Raw genomic sequence first — 26776 nt, forward strand, 5'->3', positions numbered from 1 at the left:
ATGTTTTTTGTTGTTGTGTCTACAGATACACAGAGTGTGTCCACAGTGAGTCATGTGTCTGTAAAGGAAGGAAGCTCCATCACCATCCCATGTCTCTATGATCAGAGATATAGTAACAATGTGAAATACTGGTGTAGGGGATATTATTGGTTAGGTTGCTCTACTGTTGTACGCACTGGTCCTAAGACCGCAATCTCTGATGACATCAACCAACCGATCTTCACTGTGACCATGACAAGTCTTAGTTCTAGTGATTCTGATTATTACTCGTGTATTGTGGAGAGGAAGAACAAGGTAGATGATGGGGTTAGACTGCAGCTATCTGTTACTCCAGGTAAGATCCAAACACTGCTGTGTCTATTAAAGCAGAATTAATAGTAGTGCTCAGTAATGTCCCATAATAGTCCTGTTGATGAGTATGTTACCTCTCCTCCTGTACCTGGAAGAGGCTAATACTTTCACCAATGAATTCCTTAGTGGAATATTGCTATATTATAAAATGGGATTGAACATATCAGTCACTTCTGGTTTTTCAGATACAGTCTGTTCTGACCCAGGAGGCACAAATACATATTACTTTTTTATTTCATATTCAATTTGATTATTGAAAATTGCTAAAATGCAAAAAGGCTAAATGAAAGTACAGCATTTGAGCCATTATACATCTGCAAGAATAAGAAAGTCACATGCTCTATTAAAAAACTACAAATATGTTTTAACTGAGAATCGGCATTGGTCTGAAGCTGAAAAAGAAAGGAAATTAACAAGCACCGTAATGCCTATTCCACCCAAGCTCTAGCAAGGTTTTCCTGCACACAGCTTTGACCTACAACAGTAGCTATTTTTGGTATTATACTTCAAACTGTGTTTCGGCAGGTTGCTTGGGATTCAAACCTTCTCAGGAATACTTCCACAATAATGTGATTTGTACCATATACAAGGTAAAGTTTGGATTCTTCACACACCACAGTAAGACATTATCCCATTATGTTACCTTGTCATGCTTTTTTATTTAATGAAAGTAAGCTTTGCTTTTATACTTACAAGACCATCAGGCTTGATTGAGCTGTAGTAATGTGGTGCATGCCTGTATTTCCTTAAACGTTTATTTTAGCAATACATGTCATTGAATAAAAATATAATAAAATATTTTAGGTTAGTAGGTGCCTGACATAACAGCAGGTGGAGTTGTGTTGGACACAGTACCTCAGACAGGCTCTATCTGTCTGCCTTCCTGATTTCTGTAACTGTTAGCATACCTATGTAATATTGACATAAACTCAGGACCACTTGTGTTTCAAACATGGTCCTGTTTTTTTTTATGTGGTGCTCAATGGAGAGTTCATTACCTCTGTCCAAAAAAATATGTATATTAAAGTTGTTTGTACTTGAATACATGTTTTCAACAAAGATGTTGATGCAACAATATTACACATTAGCTCTATGTCTAAAAAAAACATGCAGCCAAATGATATGCATGTACATATATATATATATATATCATTTGAATAGCAGGACAATGTAAAGTCCATTATCCTTCTGAACAGAATGAATTAGGCTGTTTGAGAAGGCAACTTTCCTACACGTAGGTTGAAGTACGATACCAACATAGCTACTGTAGTAGGTCAAAGCTGTGTGCTGGAGAATCTTGGTAGAGCATGGGTGGAATAGGCAATGTAGTGCTCATGAATTTCCTTTTATTTCAGCTTCAGGCCAATGCTTATGCTCACTTAAAACGTTGTTTTCTGTTTTTAATTTCCATGGTTTGACACCAGAAGGTGATTATGCAACATTATAATACAGCATAACAAAGCAATACAATTTAAGTAAAAGTAAACAATGACAAAATAATGTAGTTGTTAGTATTTATTTAATATGAACAGCTGATTCTCCAGTGGGATGCAAGCAACCAAAAACCCATTTAAGCCAATATGGAGTAAACCAGGAAATATTTAAACAATCGAGCAAGCACCTGGAAAATATACAAATAATTAACATGTTCCCATTAACTATTTTCATGAAAATGTTCCTTAAAGTTTACTGAATAAAGGCCTAGTATTACGTTATGAACTAACCAAAGTGATTCATCACTAAATATAACACTTACAACCAAACACACATTCACCAGATGTAGTCAACTTTGTAAATACAATTCAGCGGTGGCCACAATTGCTCTTGACAAGCTACAGGTTTATGCAGGCATTTTTTTCAAGCCCAGTTCTAACACACCTGATTCTACTATTCATGGTATTGATGAACAGCTGAGGTCTTGATGAACAGCTGAGTAGTAGAATCAGGTGTGGTAGCGCTGGGCTTGAATAAAAAAAGAACATGCATAACCCTGTGGATTATCAAGAGCAAATTTGGTACAGTAGCTCCTGATACAAACACTGCTGAGAAACACATGTAAAGTACAAAGTCATTAGACAAGTACAAAACACTCTTAAGAAAAATTCTAATAAAGCACTGTACATATTTACAAATCTGAAATTGGATAGGTGCTCTAAGTTCTTTAGCTACAAATGTTGTTAGTACTTCTGTACACAGTTGTCCAACTCCAGTAAAATAGCATACATTCCCACATTTATAAATGGCTGTATAAATATGAAAACAGATGGGAGCACTCCAAGATTTGTAACAGAACATTTAAATATTGATAGTGTGTTAAGTAACATGTGTAAACATGTGTACTGTGTGCATTTGAATTGGCATAAATCGTTTGTCAGCTCTACATGGGCCAGCTTGCATTTCTCTGTGACCGGCCAATGCCTACAATCCGCCACACTGCCATAAAGCACTGTGTCCCTGGCAGTACCGTAGGGATGGCGTGCATCTCAATGATGAGGGCAGCAACCTTTTTTTCCTTGAGAGTCTGATAGCTGGTCTCTCCTCTGTTCTTGCAAGACGCACACACAAACCTAAATGCTATTTTAAGAGCCACCAAATTAATTAAAATCAGTGCGTGTGTGTGTCGGGAGGGGGCTGTCAAAACTATCAACAAAATAATGGTTCAAATGTATCCTCCGTGAGGCGAACCCACAATCTTCAGATCCACAAGCAGTAACTAACCATTCCAATACGAACACTGTTCTAAAACATTAGTTTTGAAAGACTATTTATAGTTAATGGACAGTCTAGAAGTGTTCGTTCCAAAATGATTTTGTTCATTCACTCAGTACTGTTTGAATGTTTATTTATCTTGCTTGGTTAAAATACAATAGTCTAAAACAGACAAATTTAACAGACTCACCAAGTTAGCAAGCATGTCATTACCTTTTGGCAGAGAGGGGGTTCGATTAATCTGGCCCTGGTGCACCGGGCTATGGCCCTTCACTTCATCGGGCGAAAGCAGGGAGGGAAGGTATAGTGTTTTTATCAAAAAGCAATCACTTTTACACGTGAAAACACAGTATCCTACTCATTACTACACATGCTTATTACGTCACTTTTGTTCTGAGCCGACTTCGCCGTCAGACAGGGCTCAAGATCGAACGCAATCAACTTTCAGCCAGCACAAAAACACACCAACACGGGAGACCAGGAGAGATTAATCTAACCCCCTCAATGACTGATGTTTTACAAGGGTGCACCATGTGCAGCACCCACACCCCCTGACTACTTTTTACTTGTGGATGGTGACTTCAGATTTTCTGGGAGTACACTGAAAACTAACTTGACACTGTGTTAATCAGTTACCACACATTTGGATTATAATAATGACAAGGCAGGAGCTGGAATTTATTATACATACATAACATTACATGTTTGAAACCGTGATGCTGGCAGTCGTGGTTATATCTCAGATATAAAATACTTTTATCCGTAGGTTATTTTCAATATGTTACCACCTATAATAACAAACAACATTCGACTGAATGCTAAGTAGTCATGTTCCTAACTGCCCACATGCTCTAGCGCATGCGCACAATAAACAATATGAATTAACACATGCATCACATCTCCCCCCCTTTCAATAAAACATTGTTTATCAACAGTATGTCTCCACATGTCCATTACTCTGTGGGAAGTGGGGGCTGCTTGTCACATTTATGAAGTCATGCTCCTTACTGAGTTCTTTTAGCTCTGTACTTGCCAACTGGGGGCCATTATCGCTAACCAGGATCTCCGAAGCTAGCAAAGGTTGCTTTGAGCTTCGCTATGACCTGGCTATTGCTCATGGTTGGAAGGTGGAGGATTAAGTAGTTTTTCTTTTTGTACTCACACAGCTCTGTTGTTATTTTCTGCCATGGTCTGGAGGGAAGCTCACTGAACATTAATCACTCTTTTCTCTGTGTGCTCCAAGTTTCACAGCAAAATGCAAACATTTGCACCTCTGTGATAATCTCCTGTGAGATTTTAGGCCACCACACTGACTGGTTAGCTCTCTCCCTGCACTTAACCAGCCCATGGTGTCCATCATGAATCCCATGTAGGACTTCTTTCCTCATGCATGTGGGAATGACTATGGGCTTTCGCCTGATCACTAGCGAATGCGTCTCTGATAGTTCCCCTCTCACCTGATAAGTCTCATCGATTCAGGCCACCCATTTCTGATGAACCACAGCACTGACTGCAGCTGTAGGTTGAATTCTGTGTCCAGTCTGATGTCCTCCATTCACTGTGGGGAAGCAGGTAGATTACTTACAACTGATGTGACATACACGGCCACGTCGCTGTGTGAGCTGCTCCACCCTTGTGGTTTCTCAGTGGACCCCTGGACAGAGCATCAGCTATGGTGAATGTCTTTCCTGGTGCGTAATCTGCGATTCCACTGAAACGCAATCTGAGCGTACCCTGTCTCTGCATCACTCAGATGCCTGCTGCAGTAGGCAACTGCTTTCCAGTCCTCACCATGCTGTTGAAGTAGGACACCTACTCCGTAGCTGCTGGCATCAGCTGACACTGCTGTAGGCTTCCTGGAATCATAATAAGTTAACACTGGAGCAGTGGTTAGTGAGTGTTTAAGTCTCTGAAATGCTAGCTCCTGTGTGTGTCCCCAGGCCCACTCTACCTTTGTTCTGAGGAGCTCGTAGAGCGGCGTAGATAGCTCCGGAATGTATTTCCCCAGATACTGTACCATCTTGAGAAAACGCTTCAGCTCGCTGACGTTCTGGGGCTGAAGGAAGTTGCTTATTCCCATGACCTTTTCTGGGTTTGGCCCGACACCTTTTGCGTCAATGATGTGCCCCAGGAAGCGAAGCTGGTTTTGTTTGAACTTACACCTGTCCTTGTTCGATGACTTTGAGCGCATTTCCCAGGCGCTCGTCAAGTTCCTGCTCAGAGTTGGCATAGATCAATACATTGTCCATGTTTATACTGTAGCCACACCCTTGCAGAGTTTCCGTCATTTTTCTTTGAAAAATCTCAGGGGCACTGGTTATTCTGAACAGGAGACGTTTGAAGCGGTATCTTCTAAAAGGTGTGATGAAAGTAGTCAGCTTGCTACTTTCCTCGTGTGGAGGGAATTGGTAGAACCTGCTAGCTGCATCTGGTGAGGTGAACACTTTGGCTCCTGACAGTTTCGACACGATTTCCTCCATCGTGGGAAGAATGTTCTTTTCCCTTTCCACTACTTTGTTCAATGGTTTTAGATTGACACCAATTCGGACGTTGCCTTTTGGCTTTAGCACTGGCACCATAGCGGCACACCATTTTGTCAGCTCTGTTACTTTTACCACTATGTTCTCGTTTTCCATGCGATTTAGCTCCATTTTCACTTTAGCTATTAGCAGCAGAGGTACTCGCCTAGCTGCATGTACTGCGTAACGCTGGGCATCCTCTTTTAGGACTATTTTCACTGGTTCAGTTCTTGGCCTCCCACAGGACCCGAAAACGTCACTGACCTGGTTTATGCGCGTAACCAGGTCGATATCTGCAGCAGTTACATGGCTAAGCAGATTGACACCCCCTCCTGGTATCACGTACACAAGGAAACTGTGCTGTTGTCCCTTGTAGCTAGTGTTAGCCTGAAACTGGCCTAGACAATTTAACTCCCCCCAGGGCTGCTCAGACACGCTTCAGCGGGGTGCAACTGTCTCCTTGGTGAGAGCTGCTTAAGTCTCTTAACTAACAATGCTTGTGTCTGTGCCTGTGTCCATTTAAAAGCTTGTAGGGGTGTCCCCTATGTTGAGCAGTACAGTACAGCTAGCCTGCTTGCTAACTGAGCCCAGAAAATGGACTTGATCCATCTCTTCTGTGATCTCCCTCAGATTGTGGTTTACTTTTACGCACACTTTCCCAATGTCTTTTCTTATTACACTTGTTGCAAGTGCTTTCGAATGCTGGACATCTTTCCTGGTTAGCATTCCTGCTTTTACAGTTTCTTGCATTGTGGCTTGTTTTAGCGTCGCCATGTCCTTAACTCGCACCCTTTTTCTCCCAGTAGCCCTCTCTCATCCTAGTGGAGCTGCTGCTAGCTACATACTGTATTAGCCCATGCTGCGGTTCCCCCGTCTGCCTAGCAACATCCTCAGACTTTCACACTTGTTGAATAGCCTGTGCTAACGTCAATGCCGGCATAAACTGCAACTTTTGAGAGAGTTCTTTGTCTGTGACGCCCACTACTAAAAGGACTCAGATATGTTAATCCTTTTTAGCACTGAAATTCTGTCTATCTATATATATATATATATATATATATATAGAGAGAGATGAGCTGAGTATATTCTCTGCCTTGTTTCTTCCATTTGTGAATAATCAAACCAACTGTTGTCACCTTCTCACCAAGCTGCTTGGCCATGGTCTTGTAGCCCATTCCAGCCTTCTGTAGGTCTACAATCTTGTCCTTGACATCCTTGGAGAGCTCTTTGGTCTTGGCCATGGTGGAGAGTTTGGAATCTGATTGATTGATTGCTTCTGTGGACAGGTGTCTTTTATACAGGTAACAAGCTGAGATTAGGAGCACTCCCTTTAAGAGTGTGCTCCTAATCTCAGTTCGTTACCTGTATAAAAGACACCTGGGAGCCAGAAATCTTTCTGATTGAGAGGGGGTCAAATACTTATTTCCCTCATTAAAATGCAAATCAAGTTATAACATTTTTGACATGCGTTTTTCTGGATTTTTTTTATTTTATTCTGTCTCTCACTGTTCAAATAAACCTACCATTAAAATTATAGACTGATCATTTCTTTGTCAGTGGGCAAACGTACAAAATCAGCAAGGGATCAAATACCTTTTTCCCTCACTGTAACTATGTTTTGTGTAAGAAAGTATGATATATTGTGGTGCATGAACTGGTCATATGCATTAGCTAATGTTACAGTCTCATGATGGCTAATGTTAACTGGCTATCATAACAGCCAGGGACGTTCACTAGCGTATTTATTTGTGCTCTGATTACACGCTAATGTCTAGGTCAACAGTTTACACATGACGACTTCAGCCTTATATGAAAAACCTTACTAGACAAAATATAGCTAGCTTTTCTCACTTGATGGTTAGCTATCTAGCCAGATTAGCTCTTATATAACGTTACATTAGCTAGCTAATCAAAATAAAAACACATGAAATGGCTAGCTACCTTTGCCTGTTTGTTAGCTAGTTAACTTTCATCTGACTGGTGTTAGCTAGCTAAAGAGGCTAGCTGCTGGACTTTGGACAAGCAACCTAATGTTAGCTAACTACCTAGCTAATCAAAATATCTGTTTGCATTTATTGATTAACCTCAGCTTGAATACCACCATATAGCTAGTGTCGTGACTTGACTTTAACCTCAATCTGAAGGCTGTTATTTATCTAATTACCTAAATATGTTTAATTGTTACACAAATTAATAATGTAACAATTAACTCATTAGGATCTGGGGCACCACAAGAGCGGTTCTTTAAAGAGTTACCTATCACATCTATAAACAGTCAACGTATTAATCATAAGCTCGTATCATATCGTCATTCTGAACAGTCATAACCTCCTTGCATCTGCAAAAACCCGCCGAGCCTTACTTATGATTCAGTACTACACAAATTGGTTCAATTATTTATTTACTAGCTAACTAAATGGTAACACAGGATCAGCACACACTTAATACATTAAAAACAGGTCCCTAGCGGACTGACAATACGGCTGCTTGTTACCAAAGACATGGAGCAGGCGAGAGAGAGGGACAGAAACACTTAACGTTGGTACATTTTAGAAACTACTTCTCACTTATTAGTACTCCTATACCTTGCACACAAATTTCCACATGCTTGGAGAAAGAAATCATGAATGTATTTACGTGAAACTCTGGCAGTCTCTATGGGGGTGCCACAGGGTTCAATTCTCGGGACGACTCTTGTCTGTATATATCAATTACATTTTAGTCATTTAGCAGACACTCTTATCCAGAGCGACTTACAGTAGTGAATACATACATTTCATTTCATGCATTTTTTGTACTGGCCCCCCGTGGGAATCAAACCCACAACCCTGGCATTGCACACACCATGCTGGCGTTGCAAACACCATGCTCTACCAACTGAGCCACAGGGAAGGCCATCAATGATGTCGCTCTTGCTGCTGGTGATTCTCTGATCCACCTCTACGCAGACGACACCATTCTGTATACATCTGGCCCTTCTTTGGACACTGTGCTAACAAACTTCCAAACGAGCTTCAATGCCATACAAGATTCCTTCCGTGTCCTCCAACTGCTTTTAAATGCTAGTAAAACTAAGTGCATGCTCTTCAACTGATTTGCTGCCCGCACCCTCCCGCCAGACTAGCATCACTACTCTGGACGGTTCTGACCTAGAATATGTGGACAACTACAAATACCTATGTGTCTGGTTAGACTGTAAGCTCTCCTTCCAGACTCACATTAAGCATCTCCAATCCAACATTAAATCTAGAGTCGGCTTCCAATTTCGCAACAAAGCCTCCTTCACTCATGCTGCCAAACATACCCTCGTAAAACTGACTATCCTACCGATCCTCGACTTCGGCGATGTCATTTACAAAATAGCCCCCAACACTCTGCTCAGCAAACTGGATGTAGTCTATCACAGTGCCATCTGTTTTATCACCAAAGCCCCATATACTACCCACCACTGCGACCTGTATGCTCTCGTCGGCTGGCCCTCACTAGAATATCCGTCGCCAAACCCACTGGCTCCAGGTCATCTATAAGTCTTTGCTAGGTAAAGCCCCGCCTTATCTCAGTTCACTGGTCACCATAGCAACACCCACCCGTAGCCCGAAAATACCATAGCGACACCCACCCGAAATATACCGCAGCAGGTATATTTCACTGGTCATCCCCAAAGCCAACACTTCCTTTGGCCGCCTTTCCTTCCAGTTCTCTGCTGCCAATGACTGGAACAAATTGCTAACATCTCTGAAGCTGGAGTCTTACATTTCCCTCTCTAACTTTAAGCATCAGCTGTCAGAGCAGCTAACCGATCACTGTACCTGTACACAGCCCTTCTGTAAATAGCACACACCTCATCCCCATATTATTACTTACCCTATTGCTCTTTTGCACCCCAGTATCTCAACTTGCACATCATTATCTGCACATCTATCACTCCAGTATTAATGCTAAATTGTCATTATTTTCACCTCTAGGGCCTATTTATTACCTACCTCCCTACATTTGCACACACTGTACATCGATTTTTCAATTTCTTTTATGTTATTGACTGTACGTTTGTTTGTGTGTAATTCTGTGTTGTTGTTTTTTGTCACATTGTTTTGCTTTATCTTAGCCAGGTTGCAGTTGTGAATGAGAACTTGTTCTCAACTGGCCTACCTGGTTAAAAAAAGGTGAAATAAAAAATGAATAAGAAAATGCTTTGGTCGCTGTGTATCTCTCTGAACCTGTCATGGTTCCACCTGTCACCAGAGGGCGGCAGAGACTGTCCTAGAGACATTAACAATACTCAGGTGTGTCCTATTTACTTATTATGATTTCCCTGTTAAAAGAGGTGTTTTATGTTGTCCTTTGCAGAAGCTTGAATTGTTTACCGTGTGCGTTCGTTTCCTGAGTGAGTTTTTCGAGACTTAGAGTTTCTCTAGTTCACTGTGATCCTGCGGCTATGGTTTCTCAGTAAAGTATTTATGTGTATCCTTAACCAATGAGTCCTCATTCCTTTTCGCATTATGCTTGTAAGGCCCTGATTGCAAAAAGGGTTTCCCACCCGTCTTCTACTATTGTTCTCCTCTTCAGTCGCACGGTACCCGGTGACTTGCCGTGTGGACCTGAATAGAACTACAGAGTTTATTCTTCTTCCATTCGCTTTGGAAGATACTTATTGAAGATAGGCTAGCCAGGCATGTTGATAGTTCCCAATGGGGTGATGAGAGTAGCGTACTACGGTGGTTTGAGCAGAGTAGTAGAATGGTCCCACTTCAATTAGCTTTCTACATACTTAGAACAGCTAATCAGCTGTACCAGTGATTGTTCGGGTGGTGACTTTATTGGATCTACCTCGTGTTGAGATTCAGAGTTCAAACCACTTTAAATGTGAGCTGCAGCTCTACGTCTCTCTGGTTTGATATGTTAGTTTCGTTACCAATAATTTATGCAGTTTGTTCGAGAAGGGTGGTTCTGTCAGTCTGACACACTCTTTCCTCACTCGGGGGCGTGACTTGTCACTTGTAGAAAGTTATGTAAAACCATTCTCTTAAGACTCCAAAAACCATGTCCTGCTTAACAAAAACACAAATTTGTCATATTTCATTCACAACGCATCGGATGGAAACTTCACACATGTAGTGTATGTACTTTTCAAGTTACAGTATTTCCTTTATAACATTTATGACATCACAAAAAAAACAACCAAATGACATTAGTGTCCTTTAGATTGCCTCTTACCATTCACCACATTCTATGTTAGATACAGTTGAAGTTTACATACACTTAGGTTGGAGTCATTAAAACTCATTTTTCAACCCCTCCACAAATTTCTTGTTAAAAACTATAGTTTTGGCAAGTCGGTTAGGACATCTACTTTGTGCATAACACATGTAATTTTTCCAACAATTGTTTACAGACAGATTATTTAATTTATAATTCACTATCACAATTCCAGTGGGTCAGAAGTTTGTATACACTAAGTTGACTGCCTTTAAACAGCTTGGAAAATTGGAGGTGTACCTGTGGATGTATTTCAAGGTTTACCTTCAAACTCAGTGCCTCTTTGCTTGACATCATGGGAAAATGAAAAGAAATCAGCCAAGACCTCAGAATTTTTTTTTAGACCTCCACAAGTCTGGTTCATCCTTGGGAGCAATTTCCAAATGCCTGAAGGTACCACGTTCATCTGCACATACAATAGTACGCAAGTATAAACACCATGGGACCACGCAGCCGTCATACCGCTCAGGAGGAGACACGTTCTGTCTCCTAGGGATGAATGTACTTAGGTGCAAAAAGTGCAAATCAATCCCAGAACAACAGCAAAGGACCTTGTGAAGATGCTGGAGGAAACAGGTACAAAAGTATTTATATCCACAGTAAAATGAGTCCTATCTTGACAAAACCTGAAAGGCTGCTCAGCAAGGGGGGGAAAAGCCAGACTACGGTTTGCAACTGCACATGGGGACAAAGATCGTACTTATTGGAGAAATGTTCTCTGGTCTGATGAAACAAAAATATAACTGTTTGGCCATAATGACCATCGCTCTGTTTGGAGGAAAAAGGGGGAGGCTTGCAAGCCGAAATACAACATCCCAACTGTGAAGCATGGGGGTGGCAGCATCATGTTGTGGTGGAGCTTTGCTGCAGGAGGGACTGGTGAACTTCACAAAATAGATGGCATCATGAGGCAGGAAAATTATATGGATATATTGAAGCAACATCTCAAGACATCAGTCAGGAAGTTAAAGCTTGGTCGCAAATGGGTCTTCCAAATGGATAATGACCCCAAGCATACTTCTAAAGTTGTGGCAAAATGGCTAAAGGACAACAAAGTCAAGGTATTGGAGTGGCCATCACATAGCCTTGACCTCAATCCTATAGAACATTTGTGGGCAGAACTGAAAAAGCGTGTGCAAGCAAGGAGGCCTACAAACTTGACTCAGTTACACTATCTCTGTCAGGAGAAATGGGTCAAAATTCACCCAGTTTATTGTGGGAAGCTTGTGGAAGGCTACCCAAAATGTTTGACCCAAGTTAAACAATTTAAAGGCAATGCTACACTCAATTAATATTTGGTATGTAAACTTCTGAATGTGATTTTAGAAATAAATCACTACTATTATTCTGACATTTCACATTCTCAAAATAAAGTGGTGATCCTAACTAACCTAAAACAGGGAATATTTACTCAGATTAAATGTCAGGAATTGTGAAAAACTGAGTTTAAATGTATTTGGCACAGGTGTTTGTACATTTCCGACTTCAACTGTATATTGTTCCAGTATTTGCTTTAGAACATGTTAGGGTTTCGACTGGAAAAGTCTTCTTAAAACAATGCACGTTCCTTGGGTGAATTTGGAGGTAACCTAAATCTTCTCTCCTTGATTTACAACCGGGCGTGAGTTGTTAACCCACAATAGTTCCCTGAGAGGGGGTCTGTTTGAAGTAATTTATTGCAAACCTGATCTAACCTATTTGCCTGTCCTGCAAGGAGGACAGTCATGACAGTAGGCTAGGTTTGTTCACATACACTTCTTACGACTAGTAGTATTTTTTATTGTTATTTAACTAGGCAAGTCAGTTAACTTCTTATGACTTGAATCCCTTTAGCGGGATCGATATGACAACAGCCAGTGAAAGTGCAGGGCGCCAAGTTCAAAACAACAAACTCATAATTAAAATTCCTCAAACATACAAGTATTATACACCATTTTAAATCTTTACTTCTTGTTAATCCAGCCACAGTGTCTGATTTCAAAAAGGCTTTACGGCGAAAGCAAACCATATGATTATGTTAGGGCAGCGGCTACAAACAAAAAAACTGCCATTTTCCAGCCAAAGAGAGGAGTCCCAAAAAGCAGAAATAGAGATAAAATGAATCACTAACCTTTGATGATCTTCATCAGTGTAACGACGGTCGTCAGGAATGGACCAAGGCGCAGCGGGTTGAGTGCTCATAATTAACTTTAATGAAACCACTTACACAAACAAAACGATGGACGACGAATACAGACTTGAAGGCAAAAGACAGCAATTCAAGTCCTAATATATAGGACTCTCAATCAAAGGCAACTAGACAACACCTGCCTTCAATTGAGAGTCCACACCCCAATTAACTAAACGTAGAAACAGACTAACTAGAAAGAACATAGAAATAGACTAACATAGAGCAGTGACCAAAAAATTATTGGGGCTGCCTCTCCGGCTTAAACGCCAGTCGTGTTCCCCTGTAGCGTTCCCGGTCTTCGCTCCATTTTCTCCATGGGCCCTCTCCGGCCATAATCTGTTCCCATGTCCATTTCTCCCGTTGGTCCAACTCAAATTCCCTTTGCTCCTCAAAGTGGTCCGGATTTGGTGGGAGGTTCTGTAACGACGGTCAATTAACTAAACATAGAAACAGACTAACTAGAAATAACATAGAAATAGACTAACATAGAGCAGTGACCAAAAAACCCCAGAATACATAAATCAACTACCCTCTACATAATACACACACCCCGAACCACATAAACCAAATACCCTCTGCCACGTCCTGACCGGCCTACACTAACAAAATAACCCTCATACTGGTCAGAACGTGACATTACCCCCCCCAAAGGTGCAGACCCCGGATGCACCTCACACACAAAAAACAACAACAAATAACCCCCAAAACACTAACAAATCCCCAAAGGTACATGGGAGGGAAGGGAGGGTGGCCACCGTCACCGACGATGCTCCTGCAACACCCCCCCCCTAAACTAAAGGGAGGGAAGGGAGGGTAGCTGCCGTCACCGACGGCACTTGTGCTACACCCCCCCCCCCCAACCCACCTATACAGGAGGTGGTTCTGGCTCCGGCCTACTGTCCTACAGAATGCAGACAGACTTGCTCAGTTTCGGGCCGTAGGCAGACTCCCATCGTTCCGGATTGTAGGCAGACCTCTTCCGTTCCACACTGTAGGCAGACTCATTAGATACACAGTTAATCCTATTTAGTTCCGGATCGTCAACAGACTTACTTAGTTCCGGGTTGCTGATAGACTCCCTTGGTTCCGGGTTATAGGCAGACTCACCCGGTTCTGGGTCACAGGTAGACTCACCCGGTTCTGGGTCACAGGCAGACTCACCCGGTTCTGGGTCACAGGCAGACCCCTTCGGTTCCGGGTCGCAGGCAGACACCTTCGGTTCTGGGTCACAGGCAGACCCCTTCGGTTCCGGGTCACAGGCAGACTCCTTTGGTTCTGGGTCACCAATAGACTTACTCAGATCCGGGTTGCTGATAGACTCCCTCGGTTCCGGGTCGCAGGCAGACTCCCTCGGTTCCGGGTCGCAGGCAGACTCCCTCGGTTCCGGGTCGCAGGCAGACTCCCTCGGTTCCGGGTCACAGGTAGACTCACCCGGTTCTAGAAAGAACATAGAAATAGACTAACATAGAGCAGTGACCAAAAAACCCCAGAATACTTAAATCAACTATCCTCTACATAATACACACACCCAGAACCACATAAACCAAATACCCTCTGCCACGTCCTGACCAGCCTACACTAACAAAATAACCCTCATACTGGTCAGAACGTGACAATCAGATGACACTCATATGACTTCATGTTACTCAATACATGTATGTTTTGTTCGATAAAGTTCATATTTATATCCAAAAATCTCAGTTTACATTGGCGCGTTATGTTCAGTAATCTTTTGCCTCCAAAACATCCGGTGATTTTGCAGAGAGCCACATCAATTTACAGAAATACTCATCATAAATGTTGACGAAAATACAGTTGTTATACATGGAACTTTAGATAAACTTCTCCTTAATGCAACCGCTGTGTCAGATTTCAAAAAAGCTTTACCGAAAAGCAATATTCTGAGTACAGCGCTCAGACCCAAAAACATGCCATACAATATATCCGCCATGTTGGAGTCAACAATAGTCAGAAATAGCATTATAAATATTCACTTACCTTTGATGATCTTCATCAGAATGCACTCCCAGGAATCCCAGTTCAACAATAAATGTTTGTTTTGTTTGATAAAGTCCATCCTTTGTGTCCAAATACCTCCTTTTTGTTCGCGCCTTCAGTTCACAAATCCAAATTCACGACGCGGAGGTCAGACGAAAACTAAAAAAATCCCATTACAGTTTGTAGAAACATGTCAAACGATGTATAGAATCAATCTTTAGGATGTTTTTATCGTAAATCTGCAATAAAGTTTCAACCGGAGAAATCCTTTGTCTTCAGAAATGCAATGGAACTGAGCTACCTCTCAGGTGAGCGCACATGGCTGAGCCTCATGCCCTGCTGGCAGTGTTCTGACTCCAGCAGCTCTTATTCATCCTCACTTCACAGTAGAAGTCTCAAACAAGGTTCTAAAGACTGTTGACATCTAGTGGAAGCCTTAGGAAGTGCAAAATGACCCCACAGACACTGTAGTTTGGATAGGCAATCACTTGAAAAACTACAAACCACTTCCTGTTTGGATTTTTTCTCAGGTTTTTGCCTGCCATATGAGTTCTGTTATATTCACAGACATCATTAAAACAGTTTTAGAAACTTCAGAGTGTTTTCCATCCAAATCTACTAATAATATGCATATCTTAGTTTCTGGGAGTGAGTAGCAGGCAGTTTACTCTGGGCACGTCAGTCATCCAAGCTACTCAATACTGCCACCATCCATAAGACGTTTTAAGAACAAATTCTTATTTTACAATGACGGCCTACCAGGGAACAGTGGGTTAACTGCCTTGTTCAGGGGCAGAATGACAGATTTTTACCTTGTCAGCTCGGGAATTCGATCCAGCAACCTTTCGTTTACTGGCCCAACACTCTAACAACCCCAAAGCATGGTGCCTGTAGCTGTGCTATTTCTGAGCAATGCACCCAGTGTTAGAACTCTGAGCAACAAAGAAAATGTTTGCATGGACAGAAATGAGCATGAGAGAGTGATTTAAATGATACATTTCATCAAAACTGTTGCCCCTAAAAACGTATTCAATCCGATAGGTGTCAAGTCTAATGGTCACTTTATGAGCACTGTAGTCTTGTTCCTATCTGACACCAAGATATTGAGCTAGTTCTGGGGAAAAAAATATCAATGATTATAGTAGGGTTGTTCCCTGAATATAGTGCCTTTTGCGTCCCTTTAATATTTTAACCCTTATACCCTGACCACACCGGTCGCGTCGCGTGCGCGAGCGTGAGCGTTGCAAAATAAATTTAGAAATCTATGTTATTCAATTATTGAACCCACACTGCTCGCGCGCATCAACGAGCGTCTGCAAGTCCTTTCTATTTCTGACGTAGATCGCGCTGCAAGTCCTGCCTCTCCCATCTCCTCATTGGTTTATAGAAGCAGGTACCCACATGCTATCTCCTCATTGGTTATACCCACGTGGGTGATTGAAAGACGAACTGTGTTGCCAGTCGTTGTAGTAATACTATGAAGGTTTAGATGCCAATCACCATATAAGTTCAAAGACGAAAAAGCCTGGAAGGAGGAGAGATGACTAGAAACGATTCGGTTGACCGTTTTATGTGTGGATTAATTGTCGGAGTAGAGGACCTTGTGCATTTCAGGTAAAATAACAACTCAATGTTTATATCCCAGGACAAATTATCTAGCAACAGCAAGCTAGCTAAATAGGACAAATTAGCTAGCAAGTGCAAGCTAACTAGCTAAATTGCCATAAATGTTTAATGCTTTTCGACCTGTCCCCGAATTAATGTAATTGGTTCGGGGAGGTTTTGATATTTTAACCTGCGTGTCGTGATCACGTTTGGTTGTGGGGGGACAAAATAAATGTATGCATGATGGTGCATGATGGCGTACGCGCGCAGCCGGTTTGTGTTCCGTGTTATACTACCAACATATTTTACTTGCATGGATTAACAACTGTGGTCATTTTGACCCCAAGAAGAAACTATTGGAAAAAGAAACAATCATGGCAAAATATCAACTTAATTATTGAATTCTTTAAATAAAAAATAAGCAAAATTACAGTTAATTTGCATGTTATGTAAAACAAAAATATAAATGTTTCCCTTAAAAAATGTGTAGCTTCCCAATTATTTAGATTTACGAAGAACAAGTTGATTGACAAAGTCATGAATGAAGCACCTTTTGGGCTATGATCAAAAATATGCCTCAATATTGACATTGGTGCACAATTATGTGCCATTTTTAATATAGACCATATGGAACATTCAATGAATCTGCATTTTGACATGTCCCTCACATTTTTTTCAACTTCTGTGAAGATATCCTTTAAAAACATGTTTTTAAACCATTTAACATATATTCAAATCATAGTGTAAATGCAGGTGAGCTCATTCTACTCCTATTGGTCATTTTGTGGTCGAGCATAACACCTCAACCCTGTTACCCATACTCTTCATGACATAATTAGGTGAAATAAATAGTTTTAAAATACCCAAAATACACTCTATTCGTAGAATGACCCAGTACATAGTCTCCAAATCATGTGGTCATATGCTTTATCTGACTCATCCAATCACAACCTTTATCTCAATTATGTTCAGTTACTTCAGGACTCTACGTGGACCAACAAGAAGTGACTGGAGTTGTAGGAGGGAATGTCAACATTCGATGTTACTATAGTGAACCTGGAGCCATAGGGAAGTGGTGCAGGATGAATGGCTCTGGCTCTTGTGTGGCTGTGGGAAGTTCTGGGACTTTAGATGGAACATTTGTGATGTTAAAGCAGGAAATAATTAACTCCAGCAACTTTGTCTTTATGGTGACCATGGGTGGACTGAGGATTGAGAACACTGGCTAGTACTGGTGTGAAAAGGGAGACCTACTATTCATATCACTGTCAATCAACCAATCATAACACAGAGTACCACCATGAGTACGTACAGAATAAACACTTATCCAATGTCCAATCCATGTTATATCTACCATCTGTATCACTCTCGTACCATATGGATTCATTGTAATCAACATCGCAATTACCAGGTTTTAATCATATCAATCTAAATTGTACGCTGTCAGTTTATTGGAGCTACTGTATAATTTCTGCTTCTCACAGTGATAAAAGCTCCAACCACTTACTAAACTTCACTAACAAGTGCTGAGTCTAACACTTCTCAGCCCATAGTCACCTCTTCTGTTACAGACCAGAACAATGGGGGAACTGACGAGAGGCGACAGGAAAGGATCCAGAGGTTTGTATTCAGTCTGTTGCATATCTCTCACTTTTTAAAATTCATGGTGATACTGTAAGGGTGTGGGACACCTGACTAGAAAGACTGATCAGAGCAGAGACAGGTGTCTGGGTTAACAATAATACTTTAGTTTCTCAAATTACAAAGAAATCTGTATTTATCTCTGTTCTTGTTTCAACATTTACCACTTCCCCATGGTTAGATATATTTTTGTGTATCCTGTGACATACAGTATATACGCATTTGTGGCGTTCTTCTCTCTTTTGGTCAAGTTCCTTTTTATGATACGGTTAATGTGTTAGGCCATGAAGTATTTCCTCTCTGTTGCAATAGTGCAAAGAAAATGATTCCTTTGACATGTAGATCAATGACTGCAGTAGCTGTGCGTGGGTAAAATCACTGGGGAAGCCAAGGCAAGAAAAAAGCCATATTACAACCTACAGTATGTGTTGTGATAATTGCGTTGTTTGCTCTATAACCTGTTAGTTCATATGACTTGCCACAATGATATATATACACTACCGTTCAAAAGTTTAGGGTCACGTAGACATGTCCATGTTTTTGAAAGAAAAGCACATTTTCTGTCCATTAAAATAACATCAAATGGATCTTAAATACAGTGTAGACATTGTATATGTTGTAAATGACTATTGTAGCTGGAAACAGCAGATTTTTTATGGAATATCTACATAGGCGTACAGAGGCCCATTATCAGCAACCATCACTCCTGTGTTCCAATGGCACGTTGTGTTAGCTAATCAAAGTTTATCATTTTGGTTTTTCTAACGACTGCCTCGCCTGGTTCCCTAACTACCTTGCAGACAGAGTTCAGTGTGTCAAATCGGAGAGCATGTTGTCCGGACCTCTGGCAGTCTCTATGGGGGTGCCACAGGGTTCAATTCTCGGGCGACACTTTTCTCTGAATATATCAATGATGTTGCTCTTGCTGCGGGTGATTCCCTGATCCACCTCTACGCAGACGACACCATTCTGTATACTTCTGGCCCTTCCTTGGACACTGTGCTAACTAACCTCCAAACGAGCTTCAATGCCATACAACACTCCTTCCGTGGCGTCCAACTGCTCTTAAATGCTAGTAAAACCAAATGCATGCTTTTCAACCATTCGCCTGCCCGACTAGCATCACCACCCTGGACGGTTCCAACCTAGAATATGTGGACAACTACAAATACCTAGGTGTCTGGTTAGACTGTAAACTCTCCTTCCAGACTCACATTAAACATCTCCAATCCAAAATCAAACATAGAATCGGCTTTCTATTTCGCAACAAAGCCTCCTTCACTCACGCTGCCAAACTTACCCTTGTAAAACTGACTATCCTACCGATCCTGGACTTCGGCGACAAAATAGCTTCCAATACTCTTCTCAGCAAACTGGATGCAGTCTATCACAGTGCCATACTTTTGTGTGCTTTTTGGAGAAATGTCCTCTGGTCTGATGAAACAAAAATAGAACTGTGGCCACAATGACCATCGTTATGTTTGGAAGAAAAGGGGGAGGCTTGCTAGCTGAAAAACACCATCCCAAATGTGAAGCACGTGGCAGCATCATGTTGTGGGGGTGCTTTGCTGCAGAAGGGACTGGTGCACTTCACAAAATAGATGGCATCATGAGGAAATAAAATGATGTGGATATATTGAAGCAACATCTCAAGACATCAGTCAAGAAGTTAAAGCTTGGTCGCAAATGGTTCTTCCAAATGGACAACAATGACCCCAAGCATACTTTCAAAGTTGTGGCGAAATGGCTTAAGGACAACAAAGTCAAGGTATTGGAATGGCCATCACAAACCCTGACCTCAATCCTATAGAACATTTGTGGGCAGAACTGAAAAAGCATGTGCGAGCAAGGAGACCTACAAACCTGACTCAGTTACACCAGCTCTGTCAGGAGGAATGTGCCAAAATTCATCCAACTTATTGCTTGTGGAAGGATATCCTAAATGTTTGACCCAAGTTAAACAATTTAAAGGCAATGCTACCAAATACTTTTTGAGTGTATGTAAACTTCGGAACCCTCTGGGAATGTGATGAAAGAAAAGCTGGAATAAGTAATTCTCTCTACAATTATTCTCACATTTCACATTCTTAAAATGAAGTGGTGATCCTAACTAACCTAAAACAGGAAATTTTTACTAGGATTAAATGTCAGGAATTGTGAGAAACTGAGTTTAAATGTATTTGGCTAAGGTGTATGTAAACTTCCGACTTCACCTGTATTTCTGCGTTTCAACTGTACTTAAGTATTTGGACAGTGAATCTAAAACTTTAATTTTAGCTCTCTACACCAGCATTTTCGGTTTGAGATTTATAAACAATCTTGAGGTGAAAAAAAGTGGTGGAAAAGCTGTGGAAAAGTACCCAATTGTCATAATTTGAGTAAAAGAAAAGATGCCTTAAAATGTATTCAGGGTTGGTGGGTCCCCTGCGGGACAGTTGAGCTAACGCAGGCTAATGCGATTAAAATGAGGTTGTAAGTAACATGAAAGTTTCCCAGGACATAGACATATCTGATATTGGCAGAAAGCTTAAATTCTTGTTATTCTAACTGCACTGTCCAATTTACAGTAGCTATTACAGTGAAATAATAACATGCTATTGTTTGAGGAGAGTGCACAGTTTTGAACATGAAAAGTTGTTAACCTCTCTGGGCCAGGAAGTGTCACGTTACAGCTAAGATCCTGACTCTTCAATAAACAGAAGCAAGAACAACAACACCTTGTCAGACAGGCCACTTCCTGCATGTAATCTTCTCAGGTTTTTACCTGCCATAGGAGTTCTGTTATACTCACAGACACCATTCAAACAGTTTTAGAAACTTTAGGGTGTTTTCTATCCAAAGCCAATAATTATATGCATATTCTAGTTACTGGGCAGGAGTCGTAACCAGATTAAATCGGGTACGTTTTTTGTCCGGATGTGAAAATACTGCCCCCTAGCCCAAAGAAGTTAATCTAACCACACTGTCCGATTTCAAAAAGGCTTTACAACGAAAGCAAAACATTAGATTATGTCAGCAGAGTACCCAGCCAGAAATAATCAGACACCCATTTTTCAAGCTAGCATATAATGTCACATAAACCCAAACCACAGCTAAATGCAGCACTAACCTTTGATGATCTTAATCAGATGACAATGCTAGGACATTATGTTATACAATACATGCATGTTTTGTTCAATCAAGTTCATATTTATATCAAAAACCAGCTTTTTACATTAGCATGTGACTAGCATTCCCACCGAACACTTCCAGTGAATTTACTAAATTACTCACGATAAACGTTCACAAAAAACATAACAATTATTTTAAGAATTATAGATACAGAACACCTTTATGCACTCGCTATGTCCGATTTTAAAATAGCTTTTCGGTGAAAGCACATTTTGCAATATTCTAAGTAGATAGCCCGGCCATCACAGGCTAGCTATTTTGACACCCACCAAGTGTGGTACTCACCAAACTCCAATTTACTATTAGAAAAGTTTGATTATCTTTGCTGTTCTTCGTCAGAATGCACTCCCAGGACTTCTACTTCAATAACAAATGTTGGTTTGGTTCCAAATAATCCATAGTTATATCCAAATAGCGGCGTTTTGTTCGTGCGTTCAAGACACTATCCGAAGGGTAAAGAAGGGTGATGCGCCCGACGCGTTTCGTGATAAAAAAAATAAAAATATTCCATTACCGTACTTCGAAGCATGTCAAACGCTGTTTAAAATCAATTTTTATGCTTTTTTTCTCGTAAAAAAGCGATAATATTCCGACCGGGAGTCGTTGTTTTCGTTCACAGAGAGAAAGTAAACATGGTGTCAGCTCGTGGATGCGCCTCCAGTCTCATTGTCCTCAGATCGACCATTATCCAAATGCGCTAATGTTTTTCAGCCATGGCCTGCAAAGCCACCATTCATCGTTCTGGCGCCTTCTGAGAGCCTATGGGAGCATTAGAAAATGTCACGTTATGCCAGAGATCCCCTGTTTTGGTTAGAGATGATCAAGAAGGCCAAGAAATAGTCAGAGAGAGCGCTTCCTGTTTGGAATCTTCTCAGGTTTTGGCCTGCCAAATGAGTTCTGTTATACTCACAGACACCATTCAAACAGTTTTAGAAACTTTAGGGTGTTTTCTATCCAAATCAAACAATTATATGCATATTCTAGTTACTGGGCAGGAGTAGTAACCAGATTAAATCGGGTACGTTTTTTATCCGGCCGTGCAAATACTGCCCCCTATCCCCAACAGGTTTTAATAAACAAATTAGGCACATTTGGGCAGTCTTGATACAAAATTTTGAACAGAAATACAATGGTTCATTGGATCAGTCTGAAACGTTGTACATACACTGCTGCCATCTAGTGGCCAAAATCTACATTTCACCTAGGCTTGAATAATACATTATGGACTTTCTCTTGCGTTTCAAAGATGATGGTCCTTAAAAACACAAAAAAGGGTTCGTTTTTTCTTTGTATTATCTTTTACTAGATCTAATGTGTTATATTCTCCAACATTCCTTTCACATTTCCACAAACGTCAACATGTTTCCTTTGAAATGGTACCAATAATATGCATATCCTTGCTTCAGGGCCTGAGCTACAGGCAGTTAGATTTGGGTATGTCATTTTAGGTGAAAATTGAAAAAAAGGGGCCGTTCCTTAAGAGAAAATGACTCAAGTAAAAGTGAAAGTCACCCAGTAAAAAGTAAATGTAATTGCTAAAATATACTGAAGTATCAAAAGTACAAGTATAAATCATTTCAAATTCCTTGTATAAACAAAGCAGACGGCCACAGTTTCTAGATTTTATTTTATTTACAGATAGACAGGGGCACACACTAACACTCAGACACCATTTACAAACGAAGCATGTGTTCAGTGAGTCTGCCAGATCAGAGGCAGTAGGGATGACCAGGGATGTTTTCTTGATAATTGTGTGAATTAGACCATTTTCCTGTCCTGCTAAGCATTCAAAATGTAACGAGTACTTTGGGTGTCAGGGGAAATGTAAGGAGTAAAAAGTACATTATTTTCTTTAGGAATGTAGTGAAGTAAAAGTTGTCAAAAATATAAATAGTAAACTACAGATACTTTTATTGTAAATAAGAATAGAATAATATGTTTGTGATCACAAAATATATACATTGTTTTTGTCAACAGCACTATACAAACCTGATCTCTGATCTTCCAGCAAATTTAAGTAATAACTGAGACTGGACCACTCATGTTATGGGTATGTTTTTCACCGGCAGGGACTGGGAAGTTTGTCAGGATGAAAATAAATAAGAAAGGATCAAATCCCAGTAATGAACTGTGCAGTGGTACGTCCCTTAATTACTGATGATGTCATCCAGCAAATATTGACAGTGAGCTACATCTGGAGCCAGGGGACCCTCTTTTGGTATCAAAGGAGTAGTGGATGATGACATAAGAGTGTATACGATCTATATACTGCTAGCATCTGTGTTCAGTAAAGCAGAATGAATAGGACGAAGAACAGTAATGTTCCACAAACAGTCCTATATAATGTGATGAATATGCTACTTTTCCCATTACCCCACACTGTCCACACTTCACAGAAGTGCTTACTCGACTTGAGTGGGTTGAGTCACTGACGTGATCTTCCTGTCCGGTTTTGCGCCCCCCTCGAGCTCGTGCAGTGGAGGATATATTTTGTGGACTATACTCAGCCTTGTCTCAGGGTGTATTTGGTGGTCTATTAATATCCCTCTAGTGGTGTGGGGGCTGTGCTTGGCAAAGTGGGTGGGATTATATCCTGCCTGGTTGGCCCTGTCCGGGGGTATCGTCGGCGGACAGGGACACAGTGCACAGTGTCCTCTGACCCCCCCCCCCCCCCCAGTCTCTCCCCTGCAATAGTCTATGTGCCGCTGACGCGGCCCGCTGCCAAGGACTGTGGGCTCTCCTTCTCCATGGCCAATGTGAGTAAGACATTTAAATGTGATTTCCCTCGCAAGGCTGCAAGTCCAGACGGCATCCCTAGCCATGTCCTCAGAGCATGCGCATATCAGCTGGCTGGTGTGTTTACGGGCATATTCAATCTCTCCCTATCCCAGTCTGCTGTCCCCACATGCTTCAAGATGGCCACCATTGTTCCTGTACCCAAGAAGGCCAAGGTAATGACACAACAGTAGTATGCTTGATTACCAATGATGACGAGGCAGCTTACATGGAGGAGATGAGGGCTCTGGGAGTGTGGTGTCTGGGAAACAACCTCTCACTCAACGTCAACAAAACAAAGGAGATGATCTGATCGTGGACTTCAGGAAACAGCAGAGGGTGCACCCCCTTATCTACATCGACGGGACCGCAGTGGAGAAGGTGGAAAGCTTCAAGTTCCTTGGTGTACACATCACTGACAAACTGAAATGGACCACCCACACAGAGAGTGTGGTGAAGAAGGTGCAACAGAGCCTCTTCAACCTCAGGAGGCTATGTGGCTTGTCACCTAAATTCCTCACAAATTCTTGCAGATGCACAATTGAAAGCATCCTGTCAGGCTGTATCACCGTCTGGTACGGCAACTGCACCGCCTGCAACCGCAAGGCTCTCCAGAGGGTGATGTTGTCTGCCCAACGCATTACCAGGGGAAAACTACCCGATCCCCAGGACACCTACAGCACCCAATGTCACAGGAAGGCCAAAAAAATCATCAAGGACATCAACCACCCGAGCCACTGGCTGTTCACCCCGCTATCATCCAGAAGATTGAAAAACAGCTTCTATCTCATGACCATCAGACTGTTAAACAACCATCACAAGCACATTAGAGGCTGCTGTCTATGGGCATAGACTAGGAATCACTGGCCATTTTAAAGAATGGAACATGAGTCACTTTAATAATGTTTACATCTCTGGCATTACTCATCTCATATGTACTGTATATACTGTATTCTATACTATTCTACGGTATCTTAGTCACTTAATGTTTACATATCTGGCATTACTCATCTCATGTGTATATACTGTTTTCTACACTATTCTACGGTATCTCATTCACTTAATAATGCTTACATATCCTGCATTACTCATCTCATATGTATATACTGTTTTTCTATACTATTCTACGGTATCTTATTCCGTTTCGCTCTGACATATGTATATAGTCTTAATCCATTCCTACTTAGATTTGTGGTTATTGGGTATATGTTGTGTAATTTGTTAGATATTACTGCACTGTCGGAGCTAGAAGCACAAGCATTTCGCTACACCCAAAATAACATCTGCTAATCACGTGTATGTGACCAATAAAAATGTGATTTGACTTGATGTGCTGGGAGGCTAAGGTCAGTCTGTCCTATCTGGTGTCCTGTGTAAATTTAAGTTTGCTCTCTCTAATTCTTCCATCTCTCTTTGTCTCTCCCCTCCCGGAGGACCTGAACCCTAGGACCATAGGTAAGCCTCTGGCTATGGAACCGTGACCTGTTCACCAGACGCGCTACCTTGTCCCGTACCTTCTGTTTTAGACTCTCTCTCTCTCTTTCTCCCTCTCTCCCGCACCTGCTGTCTCGACCTTTGAATGCTCAGCTCTGAAAAGCCAACTGACATTTAATCCTGAGGTGCTGACCTTTTGCACCCTCTACAACCACTGGGATTATTATTATTTGACCCTGCTGGTCATCTATGAATAATTGAACAACTTGAAGAATGATCTGGCCTTAATGGCCATAATCTCCACCCGGCACAGCCAGAAGAGCACTGGCCACCCCTCAGAGCCTGGTTCCTCTCTAGGTTTCATCCTAGGTTCCTGCCTTTCTAGGGAGTTTTCCTAGCCAGCGTGCTTCTACATCTGCAGTGATTGCTGTTTGTGGTTTTAGGCTGGGTTTCCGAATAAGCACTTTGGGACATCTGCTGATGTAAACAGGGCTTTATAAATACATTTGATTTGATATTTAATTTCAATTTGAATAAATTGTTATATTATTGAATGGTTATATTGTCAATATTATATAGTTTATCTGACACATAACCTTTGTCTTTTTTTTCTCGAAGAGAGTTCAGGTATTCCAGGCCTATATGTTGACCAACAACAAGTGACTGGAATTTTAGGAGGGAGTGTCATTGTCAATTGTTATGGTAATTCTGGAACTATGAGGTTGTGCAGGCTGAGTGGCTCTTGTGTGGAGAGTAGTAATTGGGAATTTAGATGGAGCATCAGTAGAACTAAAGCGGATCATTGATGCCAGTGGAAAAATAGTTGTAACAGTGACTATGAGTGGACAAAAAATTAAGAACACAGGCTGGAACAGGTGTGCATTGGGAGACCTACAGGTAACTGTTCGTATGACTGTCAATAAACACACCACAACACAGAATCCCACCACCATAAGTAAAGACAGTGATAATTTACAACGATCCATGCTTTAATCCATAATTTCCTAATTTAGAAGTTAGTCTCAGAAATGCTGAAAGTAGTGTTATTTTCTTAAAACCTTTACAGCAATGCAAATTCCAGCAACCCAAGACATCTCTGCAGTTATGACTGGATAATCTGCAGCCACCTTTACCTGTTAGGCTTCAG

The 26776-nt window shown here is 41.3% G+C and overlaps 1 protein-coding gene across 1 annotated transcript; it reads left to right on the plus strand.

The window, feature by feature from the left end:
• LOC115193463 (CMRF35-like molecule 3) lies at positions 1-26622 on the plus strand. The gene is made up of 2 exons (XM_029752149.1): positions 1-334; positions 26387-26622. Exons 1-2 carry the CDS (start codon positions 1-3, stop codon positions 26620-26622), a joined length of 570 nt encoding a protein of 189 aa, XP_029608009.1.
• Positions 26623-26776: the final 154 nt, after the last annotated feature.

The sequence above is a fragment of the Salmo trutta genome, chromosome 5, assembly GCF_901001165.1.
Source record: "Salmo trutta chromosome 5, fSalTru1.1, whole genome shotgun sequence".
Classification (NCBI taxonomy): Eukaryota; Metazoa; Chordata; class Actinopteri; order Salmoniformes; family Salmonidae; genus Salmo; species Salmo trutta.

Excerpts from the sequence above, each read along its gene's own strand:
- LOC115193463 (XM_029752149.1), top strand. The coding sequence starts at position 1 with ATGTTTTTTGTTGTTGTGTCTACAGATACACAGAGTGTGTCCACAGTG. Across the intron at positions 335-26,386 it reads GCAGCTATCTGTTACTCCAG|TAATTGGGAATTTAGATGGA; the intron begins GTAAGATCCAAA and ends TGTGGAGAGTAG.